The 14,189-nt window shown below is 45.5% G+C and overlaps 1 protein-coding gene across 3 annotated transcripts in view; it reads left to right on the forward strand.

Moving 5' to 3' along the window:
• Positions 1–14,189, forward strand: part of Dock5 (dedicator of cytokinesis 5) — a 184,865-nt gene that overhangs the window by 112,765 nt on the left and 57,911 nt on the right. For all 3 annotated transcript variants that reach the window (XM_057785719.1, XM_057785722.1, XM_057785720.1), the window contains 8 exons: positions 2,309–2,433; positions 3,826–3,924; positions 6,041–6,113; positions 6,979–7,082; positions 8,446–8,629; positions 11,903–12,000; positions 12,238–12,327; positions 13,584–13,684. In XM_057785719.1, the coding sequence (XP_057641702.1) occupies positions 2,309–2,433; positions 3,826–3,924; positions 6,041–6,113; positions 6,979–7,082; positions 8,446–8,629; positions 11,903–12,000; positions 12,238–12,327; positions 13,584–13,684 (874 nt within the window). The remainder of the gene's footprint in view (positions 1–2,308; positions 2,434–3,825; positions 3,925–6,040; positions 6,114–6,978; positions 7,083–8,445; positions 8,630–11,902; positions 12,001–12,237; positions 12,328–13,583; positions 13,685–14,189) is intronic.

Consider the following 14,189-nt stretch of genomic DNA (forward strand, 5'->3'; position numbering starts at 1 on the left):
TGTTCTCAGAGTGAGCCCAGGATGACTTGGACTTGAAGCCATCTTCCTGCCTCAGTCTCTGGTTGTTAGAACGATAGTCATACACTGCTACAACCAGCTGTCTTACTGCTCAAACAATGAACTGTCGACAGTATTCTCTTGTAAAGACAGCTTTACTGTTAGGCAAGACAGGAATCTGAAGCTAGAGAAATGTACTTTTTAGACAAGTTGACTTTATCTTGGAAATATTGAAATACATTTTTATCAGCAGCATTGACTCAGAACGCCAGGGCTATAATGGGCTTTAAAACTCCATCTTGGGCAATGGTTTCCACGCTGCTCTGTGGATCAGCTCAAGATCCCCTGAGGAACTCTACAGGACAAAGTGCGTGGGTCCAAGATGTCACTCGGTGGAACACTTGCTTAGCATAGATGAGCCCTGGGTTTTCTTCCTAACACTTAAGAAGAAAAAAAGGAAGGAAGGAAGGAAGGGAGGGAGGGAGGAAGGAAGGAAGGAGGAAGGAGAAAGGAGAAAGAAGAAAGAAAGAAAGAAAGAAAGAAAGAAAGAAAGAAAGAAAGAAAGAAAGAAAGAAAGAAAGAAAGGGAAAAAAAAGAAGGCAGGCAGTGCTAGCTTGATTGAGTGGTGCCTGCCTGCCTGCCTGCCTGCCTGTAATCTGACCACTGTGGACTGTGGATGGTGAGTCAGGAGGATCATGAGTTAGAGGTCAGCCTGAGTTGCCCCTGATGATTGGTCATTCCCTCCTCTGAACATTGCCTTCTCTTCCCACCAGGGACATCAGAGTTCCCTTTATCCATTCCGCTGGGACCTTTTCCAGGCACCTTCCGTTTTCCTTAGTCATTCTTCAGTGTCTGGTCCTTAAACCCTGCTTTAGTTACTAAGGGCTGTATTAACACACACCACAGAAAAGGGCCCATGACAGTGGGGATTTACTCTTTCACGTTTCTGGAGGCTGCGTGTTTAAGACCAAGGCATTTGCCTGGATTCCCTAGGCTTGCAGACAGCTTTCTCTCTCAATGACTGTGCTCTCATCTCCTTTTGTAAGGGCATCAGTCAGATTAGAAAATGACCCAGTTTCACTTTAGTTACCTTTTGAGTAAATGTCCTGTCTCCAAATACAGGCATTCTGAAGGCCTTGGACTTAAACAAATGAATGGAGGGAGGCCCAGTTTAGCCCTTAATAGCTTAGCTTTCTCTGTCCACCCTATTCTGTCCCTGGGTGAGGGGACACTCATTTGACATCTATCTGTCGATTGTCTTTTGTCCCCATCTTTAGCATCAAGTCCTCTGGACTTCAGACCATCTGGCCATTTGTTTCCTCCGTCATGACCCTGGCTTTCTCTTTCCGGCCCCAACTTGCTCATACTCTTCTTTGCTTTTAACAGATCACTGCTTTCACAGTGGGACCTCCTGTCCCCGTGAGTGTACTGCTCGTGTTCCTGGATCGTATTTCTCAGGAACCATGCCCTCATTCAGCTACCTGCAGAAACAAGGGGCCTGAAAGACACTAATAAAAATCCGCTGGACAGCCTAGCAACATATAATATGTGCATATTATTAGATATGTCTTCTTCCTAAATGTGACAAAGAATAGCTATTGAAAAGAATTGGGGGGCTGGAGAGATGGCTCAGAGGTTAAGAGCACCGACTGATCTTCCAGAGGTCCTGAGTTCAATTCCCAGCAACCATATGGTGGCTCACAACCATCTGTAATGAGATCTGGTGCCCTCTTCTGGCCTACAGGCATACAAGGAGGCTGAACAGCTGAACATTGTGTACACAATAAATAAATAAATCTTTAAAAAAAAAGAATTGGGTCTCTGAGGTGGTTCAGTGGATAAAACTCTTGTTATGCAACCCTGATGACTTGTAGAATCCATGTAAAAAGCCAGGCGTGTTATTCCAGCATTCCTTCAGTAAGACGGGAGACAGGAGAATTGCCTGGAAGCTTGCAAGGGCAGGGCAGCCGTTGAAGTAACAAGAGAGACACTGCCTTGAAAAGAACATGGAATGGGGAAACTGAGTCCAGAGAAGTTGTCCTCTGACTCCCACACTCATGCTGTGGCAGGCTCATGTACATTTATGCGTACACTAATTTAAAAAAAAAACCTTAATCTTTTTAAAACATATATGTCAAAGACATCTGGATGCTTAGTCAAGGTGGAACGAGAGAGCAGTGAAAGGCGTCCGTGGAATGACTAGGTCGTCACCACCAGCCCATTTCCTGTTTAGTTTATCTTCTGCGTGTTGTATTGTGTGACTTTGGAGAGAGTTGTCAGCCGCACTCACCAGAGGCTTGTCATGTCGCAGGGGATGTTCGAAATGATATTTACGTCACCCTGATCCACGGGGAGTTTGACAAGGGGAAGAAGAAGACACCTAAGAATGTGGAGGTGACCATGTCTGTATTTGATGAAGATGGCAGCCTTTTGGAGGTACACAGAGACCCCCACAAATGTCACCGCCGTCACACTTGCTCTGTAGTGGCAACAGCCTGCCGTTCAGACTTCCGTCGGTGCTCCTCATCTCAGGGTTTAGCTCTTCTTTTCTGGGGTTTTGTTCTTTGGGTTTGTTGTTGTTGTTTTGTTTTGTTTTTGTTTTTTTCCGAGACAGGGTTTCTCTGTGGTTTTGGAGCCTGTCTTGGAACTAGCTCTTGTAGACCAGGCTGGCCTCGAACTCACAGAGATCCGCCTGCCTCTGCCTCCCAAGTGCTGGGATTAAAGGCGTGTGCCACCACTGCCTGGCTTTGTTTATGTTTTTTAAGGAAGGGACTTGCTAGATAGCTGAGGCTGCCTCAAACTTGTGGTCCTTCTGCCTCTGCCTTCTGTGTGCTGGGATTGTAGGCATGCGCCAGCATGCTCAATGTTGTTTTCATAAGGAAAATACATAAAACCTGACAAAGTTGTGATTTTTCATGGGCAGCTTTACGTCTGAAGCCATTTAGGTTTATTTTGATAGTTCCCCTGTGCAGAGATATTACAGGCCACTTAGCTTTAGGTTCTCCGATTCTTTGACATTTTCAAGCTGTGTAGCTCCTCTGCACTTGATCACAGTGGCAAAAGTGTCCCAAATGTCTCGAAAGGCACACTGCCATTACCTGGGCCAGTTGAGCCAACAGACACCTACAAGAAATAGTATTGTGTAGCTAAAGGCAGGCACCCTTGGGTGTAGGTCGGCTATCGGTGATTTCCAGTGTTAGGCATTAGAAACCTACACCCGAGTGAAGTTCTTTTGTAGGGAAATGCAGACATTAGACGCAGAGGCAGAAGGGGAGCCAGGTATGCTAATGTTCAGTCCAAAGCTCCTGGGACTCTGGCAGCTTTTTGGCCATATAAGCAAGGACATCTTAACTTTGACTTCAGAGGGTGGGGAGGCATGGTGGCCACAGGAGGCCTCTATCACCCCCACCTATTTACTTTGGAATCTACAAGTCAAAGTCTAGGCTCCAGAAGCCTAGATGTCCTGGAATGATGCTACCCAAGTATTCAGTCCTTGTGCATAATTCAGCCGTCATATTTCTTTAGAAGCAGGAAACTTGATGTTCAGTAAAAACACTGCAGTTTATGGCATGCAGTACTTGGGGCTGAGGGAACTGAGGCGTGTTTTTAGTGTGGTGTGGTGTGATGTAATGCGCACTGGATGCAAAGTGCACCTACTGTATGTTCAGAATCAAGGCTGCAGCCACGTCTCCCAGTGCAACATGGATGAGCGCTTCCAGGCTCTGCTTTTGAGTTGTGTTTTGGTTCTTAGAATTTCAGAAACATTTTCCTATAGCCGTATTTTTCTTCACCTAGTATCATCTTCTAATTGTGTCTTTCCAACCAAAGAAAGCCATTCATCCTGGTGCTGGGTACGAAGGCGTCTCAGAGTACAAGTCGGTGGTGTATTACCAGGTCAAGCAGCCTTGTTGGTATGAGACTGTCAAGGTGAGAACTCTGTTTCTAGCCCCTTCCACTGTTGACCCTTGTCTAGATTCCTGTCTTAAATCCCAAATCCTTCTTACTGCTTCTGGAAGTTTCAGATAAGCTGTAGTAAGAGATGAATGTAATGGGCTGGGGTGGTGGTGGCGGGGATATGATCAAAATACATTATATGAAATTATAAAGGAATTCACCTTTTATTTTTTAATTTTTATTTTTTAGTTTTGGATTTTTGAGACAGGGTCTCTCTGTAGCTTTGGTGCCTGTCCTGGAACTAGCTCTTGTAGACCAGGCTAGCCTCTAACTCACAGAGATCCACCTGCCTCTGCCTCCCAAGTGCTGGGATTAAAGGCGTGCACCACCACCGCCCGGCGGAACTCCCCTTTTAAAAAGCTAACTTGGCAGTTAAGAGTTCTTTCGAGTATCTATTTTTAAGAAACCCACCATTCTGAAGGCATATTCTCACTGATAAACATATAGAGACTGGAATAGAGAAAGGTGTGGCCGTAGGAAGGCGGTGAACTGCCAAGATGCTGCAGACAAGCAAATATGTTCGGCCTCTGCCATCAGCTTCCTGTGTGTTGTTCTTGTTGGCCCCTGCCCGCATGTTCAGGGCCTCTTCACTGTTAGGAAGAGTTTCGTGAATTGCAAGGTGCTTTCGGATCCTGCATCTCCTTGTAGGCTCCCAGTAGCCTTAAAACTAGACAGGCAAGTAGGATATTGCCATGACCTCTTCCCCAGAAGGTGGTAGCCCCAGGGAAGTAACTCCTCAGGTCCCTAAACACCTTGGGGTCAACCTAAAAAGGTCACTCTGAATGCGGGGCTGCAGCAGCACCTATTGTGAGGTTGGCAAGGTTCTGTGAGGGTCTATGCAGAAAATCCACAGACAGAAACATTGTCTTCATATCTTAGGAAGCAGTATTTTTCGCATTCTTCTATAGTCTGTATTTTTTATGATGCTGTTTATATGAATTTATATTGTGATTTTTTTTTTGTTCTCACTTTATAATTCTGACTGTTGACTGAGGTTTCTGTCCTGCCCAGTCCTGCAGCCGTTCAGTCCTAAAGAAACACATAGAGGCCTACGTTAATTATAAACTGGTTGGCCTCGTAGCTCAGGCTTTCTTATTAACTCTCTCTTATATCTTACATTAACCCATAATTCTTGTCTCTGTTAGCCACATGGCTTGGTACCTTTTACCAGTGAGGCATTCTCATCTTGCTTCCTCTGCATCTGGATGATGACTGCAGACTGAACCTTTTCTCTTCCCAGAATTCTCCTGTCCTGATCGCCCTGCCTATACTTCCTGCCTGGCTACTGACCAATCAGCACTTTATTAAACCAGTACAAGTGACAAATCTTTACAGGGTATAAGACTATTGTCCCACAGCATCTGGCTATACTAGAAAATGCCAAAAAGTCCAGGCTTGCCTTGAACTTAGAGAGATCCACCTGCTGAGACTAAAGGCACATGCCACCATTCCTGGGCATATTGTGCTTTTTAAAGCTACTTATCTCAGGCTTTGTGAACTGCTCTGGGCTTTAGACGTGAATAATGTTACACTTTCTTCTGTAACTTACTATACTACTATCTACTACAGAAAACTTCTCCAACCTGGTATTTTATTTTTCCTTCCCTTATAGATGCTAGTCGCCACTATATCTGTATGGGAATTCCAGTTGGAAAGGTCCTATGTAGACCTCAAATTTCAGGTCTTGTCCCTCTGAATGCCAGGCACATAAAACTATGATAAACAGCAGAATGGTCTCCCTCTGAGATTCTTTCTGCCTCAGAATGGCTATGAGAATGAAACCTGCTATGAAGCCTGGGTTCTCTGAAGGAACTTGTGCTGAGATAAGATACAAAAGCCAAACCTAAGTCCCTTTTTCTCAGAATACTTAAGAGGGAGGATTTGTATATGGTCACCCGGAACAAATTGTAAAGGCTTCAAGCAGTAGACAGGCTAATTACCCCGATTGGAACAGTGCAGAATGTGTGCAGAGTCAAGACATCATGCTGTACCCTGTCCGTGTGTATGGTCCTGCATCAGAAACATGCCTTACAGTTGAGAGGACTTGCCCCAAGGCAGCTGTGACTTCTGACTCCTCTCCTTTCTGCAGGTCTTCATTGCCATAGAGGAGGTCACACGCTGCCACATCAGGTTCACCTTCCGACACAGATCATCTCAAGAATGTAAGTGTTAGGAGGGCTGTGGCCACACGTTCCCATTTCACCATGGACTGTTTCCTGGCATGCTTTGTGAGTTTGAAAAATGAAAAAAAAATGGCCGTTTTAGATCAGAATTCATAAGGTATCAGGAAAATAAGATAGTGTACTGTTTTTGTCTCCCCCCTCCCCCCGTGCTTGGGATTGAATCCGCAGCCCTGTGAGTGACAGCCTTGCACCTTGAAGCTGCATCCCTAGCCCTATACTTTTGTAGCTGCTTATTTTTGAGGCAGGGTCTCAATATGTAGCCCAGGGTGGCTCCCAGCTTGCATTCTTCTTGTCCCAGTTTCCCAAGCAGCTGGAGTTAGGAGTACGAGTCACCAAATTCCAGCTTCATTAAAGGAGTTAAGGCAGGGGAATGACCATAAATGAGCCGGATTTGAGAGTTCTCCCTCCTACTGTGTGGAGAAAGTGTTGGATAGCAAAGGCGTGAAGATAGGAGGAAGGATTTACGGAGGTAAATGGACAGGTGAGCATGCCTTGGCCTTGGGTAGGAACAGGGAGTGGAGAGAGAAAGGGACCAGACTACATAGATATGTTGGGCGTGGCTTTGATTGACAGGACTGAGATTGGTCAGTACCACAATTCTGGTTTGGATGATTCAGTAGATGGTAGTCTTATTCATCAGGCAATATAGAAAATAGCCCATATGTGAAATATCAGGCATTCTCAGTTTGGGAGCAGCTGTGACACAGACAAGCTTGCTGCTGGCCTGTGTTTATTATCCTGTGGTTGAACGTCACACCCCAGAGCGAATGTGAAATTAACCGCCACAGCCGTCTCCTCTTGGTGTCCATCCCGATGGCTTAGGCATATACTTCTGTCTTTTCAGCCAGAGATAAATCAGAGCGAGCTTTTGGGGTGGCCTTTGTGAAACTGATGAACACGGACGGCACCACCCTGCGGGACGGGAGGCATGATCTGGTGGTATACAAGGTGATGCTCATAGAACCCAGCATCAAAATGGCTCAGTATACACCTGTTCCCTTTGAATGTGGTTCTTCAGGCTTGTTTGGGATTTATATGATTAATTTCAGAAATCTGTTGAAAGTTAATGTATCTGCCCTCTAAAGTCTAGAGGGCCCCTGGTCATACCTTTGTGGTTTTGGTACCTCTCGTGGAAGAGTGTGTTGCATGACTGTTGAGTCTTCCAGGAGCATCTCACTGTAGGGTAGAGGCTTGTCTTGGTCCTTATTACTAAAGCGTGGGGCACTGATCCCGTTGTCCATCATCCATGACATAGACAGTGGAGGGCTGTGCCTGACTAGGACCTGGCAGGTTGTCATATATGTGGTTTCATACCACTGTAACCAAGACCCCATTTCTTTACTGTCTAAGCCCTGCTGCTTTTCCTTGCTCACTATTCTGAGTCCTACATCTACTGAGACTTTAGAGTTTAAAGTACATACCAGGAGATCTCAGTTCCCCAGCAGTATTTGGCAGATCGCAGCTGATGCATAGCAGGCAGCTCGTCTGAGTTGTGTCTCACCCATGAGTATTCTCTTTCCTTAGCATGTCTTTAGTCTCTGAATAGTTTCAGAATCCACAGGGAGGGGCTGGAGAGATGGCTCAGTGGTTAAGAGCATTGCCTGCTCTTCCAAAGGTCCTGAGTTCAATTCAGCAACCACATGGTGGCTCACAACCATCTGTAATGAGGTCTGGTGCCCTCTTCTGGCCTGCAGGCATAAAACAGACAGAATATTGTATACATAATAAATAAATATTTTTTTTAAAAAAAAGAATCCACAGGGAGCTACTCCTTTCTCCATTGGCCCAATGAAGTATACACATGTCCTTGTATAAGTTCAATAGGATCAAACTCAACCTATTCTGTAATGCATGTATTTATTTCTGGCAGAGAATGGGTTCTTATTTGTAGTTCATAACTTAATGCATTATTATTCCATGATAAAGTTGTTTCTTCTGCAAATTCTGTAGGAAGATAATGTCTAAATTATAGGGATTATAAATACAATTTGATAAAGTCACACATCTCCTACTAAGAATGGTCATGTTCTCCTTGGGGAGCGTCTTTCTTATTAGTATGTGAGTCATATTGCCCAGTTTCTGCTTTTTCTTTTCTTTTCTTTTTATTTATTTATTATGTATGCAATATTTTGTCTGTGTGTATACCTGCAGGCCAGCAGAGGGCACCAGACCCCCTTACAGATGGTTATGAGCCATCATGTGGTTGCTGGGAATTGAACTCAGGACCTTTGGAAGAGCAGGCAATGCTCTTAACCTCTGAGCCATTTCTCCAGCCCCAGTTTCTGCTTATTCTAACTTGCTTCCCCTGCAGGGTGATAATAAGAAAATGGAAGATGCTAAATACTATCTGACCCTGCCTGGGACCAAAGCAGAGATGGAAGAGAAAGAACTCCAGGCATCCAAGAACCCATCCGTCTTCACAGCCAGCAAGGACAGCACGAAGGACAGCTTCCAGATCGCCACCCTCATCTGCTCCACAAAGCTCACTCAGAACGGTAGGTGTGGGGACCCCATGGGCACAGATGGTCCTGATCTGGTCCTCCTAGGCTTCTTGCTGAGACTCGTGGTGCTAGATCATGTGGCTCCGGGTCCTCCAAAAGAGGATGCTTGGCAATTGGATTCTGCCCTCTGCTCCTTCAGTGATGTTCTAGGTGCTGTGTTAGTTACTTCCCCGGGTGCTGGGACAAAATGCTTGGCAGAAGCAATGTGAATAAGGAAAGTGCATTTTGGCTCCTTGCTCAAGAGCACAGCCCATCGGGGGGTGGGGGGGTGAAGTGGAGAGGGAAAGCAAGGGAGCCCTGAGGCAGTTGGCCACAGTCAGGAAGTAGATAGACCCCGATGAGTGCTGTTGCTTGGCTTGTGACTTTCTTTCTACCTTCTATTGAGCCGGGGACCTTTGCCTGTGCAATGATAATGCCCACATTTTCAGTGGGGCTCCCCGCCTCAATTAGCACAATCTAGAAACTCTCTCACAGACATACACTCAGAGGTTTGTCTCTCGGGTAACTCTAGGTCCTGTCAAGCTGACAAAATAAGTTGCCATCACAAATTCTTTTTCATATCAGAAAATCTGAGCATATTTGTGAATAGGTGGAATTCAGACATCTCATGGGTACCTGCCTTCCAGGCATCCAAAGTAATACTGGGAGTGTTGTTTGTTTTTTGTACTGGATGGCCCAGAAAAAGTCAGTGATGAGAGGCAGATCCGGCAGTAATCAGTCCCTTGCCTAAACGGGGATGGTAGAGAGCAGCTTGGTTCTGTCACTTTTGTTTTTCCTGACCAGGGTCTCACTATGTAGCCTAGACTGGCCAAGAACCAGTAGTGATCCTCCTGTCTCAGTTCCCAAGTGCTGTGCTCATAGATATGAGCCCCATGCCCCATGGAGTTCCTCTTTCTCCTAGTCTTCCCCCTTCCATGGTTTCAGGAAACCAGAAATTTTCCACAAAATCAGAAGCATAGTTTAAATGAGGTTCTATTTGTTTCTCATCAAACCTCTGGTATCAGTTTTAACCTCTTGTATTTAACATGGCATTTGATTTACTCATTGAACCTGTGCCACATACAAGGAGCCCTGCTGACCAGCAAGCTCAGAATTTACTGCCCAAGGGTCTTCCCTTAGCAGGTCTGTATCCCAGCTAGTGTGTACAGGATCAGGCCTGTAGGCATGAGGCTGATTTGGGTTGGCACAGGAGAACAGGAACACTGTTTTAGGAGAGTGTCCTGCAGTAGGAAGGCACCCTAGGGACTCAGATGCTGTGCTCTTGAGAAGGACTCGGTATCTGGGTATCGGGTTGATTTTGACGAGTCATGGCTGGCTGGAGAATAAGGGTGTTGCTTCAGCTTGGGCCTCTGAGCTCAACAGAGTGAAGTTCAGAACCAACCTAGTGGGAAAGCAAACTTGCTTAAGGCCGAAAGCCTCCTTAGCTTCATAGAAGACACAACAAACTTGTGCCAGTCTCATAGGTCTAACTGGGGGTGGCGGTGTAATACATTGCCGATAGAGGGTAAAGGTGTAGTTGTCACGGAAGCTGCCTGTAACTGGTAGACGTTGAGCTTGGCACTCACGAGGTGTGCGTCAGCACTTATGGGTGAGGATGTTTTCTCAGATTTACAATGCAGACACACTGGAAACAGCCCAAATGGCTGGCAGCTGGAAGCCATTTAAATTTCAGAGTTTGATTAAATAATAAAATGTATGTGGCTACTGTATACTGAGTTTTAAAACGTAGTTAATGACATGGTAAGCTTGTTCTTCTCTGCGTGTGATTCTGATTTTGTTTCAGTGTGCAGAAGCTAGTTAGAGCTAGATGACCTCTGTCAGTCCCAGCTCTGCAATGACCTCCTGCGGTTTGGTTGCTCCATCTTTTTAACAAGTGTAACAGAGCTGGAGAGATGGCTTAGTGGTTAAGAGCACCGCCTGCTCATCTAAAGATTCTGAGTTCAATTCCCAGCAACCACATGGTGGCTTACAACCATCTTGTAATGAGATCTGGTGCCCTCTTCTGGCCTGCAGGCATGCATGTAGGCAGAATACTGTATATACAATAAATAAATAAATCTTTTAAAAAAAAAAAAAGAAGAAGAAAAAGAAAACAAGAGTAACAAATAGTACATATTGAATATCCCTTATCTGAATACTTGGGACTAGAAATACTTTGGATTTCAGATTTAAAAAACAAATATTGGCGTACATGGAGCCTGTTAATCCAGGAGAAGTCTAATCATGAAATCCATTAGATTTCTGTATTTGATAGCTGTCATGTTTAGAATCAGATCAAACTGTAATTAAACCCCACTCCTGCTGCCCCCCTCAGTAGTCATGTGACCTAAAGTAAGTGATTTATTGTCACAAAGCCTGTTCTCTCCTCTGAAAAACAAAACCCCTGCCGTACAGTTGTGACGTCAGAGTGAACTGATGTGTTGTATGTTGCTCCTTCCCTGGGAATCTGCCCAGACGTGGACATCCATCAGGTAGGAAATTAGAGACTGGGAGTCTAAGTTTTTCTTTTCTAATGATGACATCATCGTTTGAGAAACACGAGTTCCAGTCAGTGGTCATTTTGTGTTCTTGTACATCAGTAGCTGATTTTTTTTTCCTCCCTTGAGGGACTAAAGAGGATCACAAGGTTTTCTTTGATTTATATGAGAAATAATAAATTGCAATAACACCCGAGGTACTTCTTTTTTTTATGGTTTATTTAGCTTTTATTTTATGTGCATTGGTGTGAAGGTGTCAGATCCCCTGGAACTGGATTTTCAGACAGTTGTGAGCTGCCATGTGGGCGCTGGGATTTGAACCCGGGTCCTCAGGAAGAGCAGTCAGTGCTCTTAACCGCTGAGCCATCTCTCCAGCCCCCCGAGGTACTTCTTAAACAGCTACAATGAAGGGCAGTTAATTTTTAAAAATCTTTGTGTGTATATGGTATGCATGTGTTTATGTGTGTACAGGCAAACATGTGGCACATTGTACATGTATAGGTCAGAGAACACCCTCGATGTCAGTCCTCACCTTCCGTTTTGTTAGAGACGGGGTCTTGTGTATTCTACTGTGTCACCCAGGCTGTCTCATCATAGGAACACTGAGCTGGTTAGATATGCCCTCCTGCAGCCAGACTTATCCGGGTTCTCGAGATCTGAATTAAGGTCTTTATACTTACATAAGAGCGTTTTCACCCCTTGAGCCATTTCCCCAGTCTGGAAGCAGTCATCTTTACTAGAAAATTCCGTAGCGATGTCTTCTAATGTCTGTGGTTTGTGTTCTTCCCAGTGGACCTGCTTGGCTTGTTAAACTGGCGCTCCAACTCCCAGAACATTAAACACAACCTGAAGAAGCTGATGGAAGTGGAGGGAGGAGAGATTGTTAAGGTGTGCCTATGTGTGCGCAGCCGCAAGTATGCCTCACTGTCTCGCTAGTCCAACCGTTCCAGTTAACCCAACGTGAAATCTAAAACTTAGTATCGACATGGCCAAACCAGTGTGCCAACCTTACCAAAATATTCTATTCACGGCTGTTCTCTTAGAACCCAGTGACTCTTCGCTTGTTTCTCCACAGCATGTAGCAGGATGAAACCTGAGTGACCTCTCTGTCTCTCTCACCTGCAGTTTTTACAGGATACCCTCGACGCACTTTTTAACATCATGATGGAAATGTCAGACAACGAAACCTACGACTTCCTTGTGTTTGATGCGCTGGTAAGCCGTTTAGCATATTAACCAGTGTTTGTTCTTTGACAGCTCGTTTCTAAAGAACCGTGAATACCGTCAAGCAAAATTATTTGTATACAGATCTCTGAGTATTTCTTTAGCCTAAACTCTGAGAAGTCCACTTCGGAACAGACATCTTCTCTTCTAAGCTCTTGTTTTCTATTTGATCTCACCTCTTTGACACACTTTCAGTTTCTCCTTAGGGAAGACAATGGATCTAATTACATTAGAGACTGGCAGGCACGTGAGCTTCTTAGACCACTCTCCAGGCAAAGCCCTTGATAAGGACCGATGTATTCCTTGTCTGGCCATGTCAGGGAGGCCGCCTTCACCATCGGAGATGAAGCTTAGTGTCCCGATGAAGCGTAGGCAGCCTAGCGGACGAGTTTTTCACACAGTGTTTTAAGCCTATTCTAACAACTGGAATCAGAACAGTGATACTTAACAAAGAGAAACCATGAAAGGGGATGTCCTCTGAACAGGAGGAACCAGACACACCTAAACCAGACCTCCTTTCCTCACTGCTGAGGAGTCTAGGGCAGGATTTTACCTGAAGACTGGGGCTGAAGAGGTAAGTAGATTGTAGATGTGCGGTGTGTACCAGCATGAGGAACCTAGTCTTGTTAGCAGCGGATCAGGGCTAATGTTGGAAGATGGAGCAGGCAATGCCGTCACCTTCAACTGTTCTCAGTCATTGTGTGGGGGCAAAGAGGCCGATCAGAGACTATGGAGGTGAGCCAGTGGGACAGGGCAGCTGGCTCTGGGCATAGATGGCAGTCCCAAGTGCCACTTTTATACAGTTCATCCTGTGTGCCTTCCATAGACATAAGGTGACACAGAGAGAGGAAACGGGGAGACCCAACTCTGACATTCATGGGGTATTCATACTCAGAGTGGGGCGGGGGGGGGTCTCGTGGGAAATTGTGTTAGTTTCTAATTCTCACAAACCACTTTCTCTATCTTCCTCCACCCTCCCCTGTGTTCTTCTGTGCCTTACGTCACCTGTGCACTCCTTAGTGACATTAGCTTCCCACAGTCAGTGGCTGTGACCCACAGCAATACGCTGTACACATATAATCTGTCTATGGTAAATGTAAACCCTGAGGCTTAACCTCAGCTTGAATAGTAGAATGGAAATGCCGCAACAATCACGAAAGGAAAGGCATACGGAGGTTAGACTCCTGCCCGCGGGCAGGGTATCCGGGCCGTGTAGAGCTGCTGCTAATGCTGGCCACCGTTGGCAGGTCTTCATCATCTCGCTGATAGGGGACATCAAGTTTCAGCATTTTAACCCTGTACTCGAGACCTACATATACAAGCACTTCAGCGCCACCCTGGCACACGTGTAAGTATGACTCAGGGCACTGGCGTGTTGTTGGGGTTCTCTTCCTGGGGCCGGAGAGTTGAGAAACAAGAGGAACCTTCATGCAGTCAGTGTGACTGGAGGGTGGGACCGTGTTCGCAGCATCTTCACGGAAAGAGGCTGTTTGAATAACGTGAAAATATGTCAGCAGACCAAGGTGTTGGACTCCATTCTTTCCTTCAGGATTTTCCTTCTTAAAACCCCAGAGTGTGGGCTGGGGAGACGGTACAGTCAGCAAAGTGTTTGCTGTGCAAGGGCCTGGGTTTGATTCCTCAGGACCCACGTAAAAAGTCCAATCCCAGCACTGGAGCTGGGGATACAAAAGAATCCTTGGGGCTCGTTGGCTAGCTAGTTCTGTTGTGTTAGTGAGCTCCAGAGAAAAACTTTCTCAAAACTTAAAATGGAGAGTGATTACGGAACACACCTGATGTAGACCACACACAACCTTTTGATTCCTTCCCTGCCTATCTTTTCATGTATTTGTGTA

Source organism: Chionomys nivalis, chromosome 12 (genome assembly GCF_950005125.1).
Source record: "Chionomys nivalis chromosome 12, mChiNiv1.1, whole genome shotgun sequence".
Lineage (NCBI taxonomy): Eukaryota > Metazoa > Chordata > Mammalia > Rodentia > Cricetidae > Chionomys > Chionomys nivalis.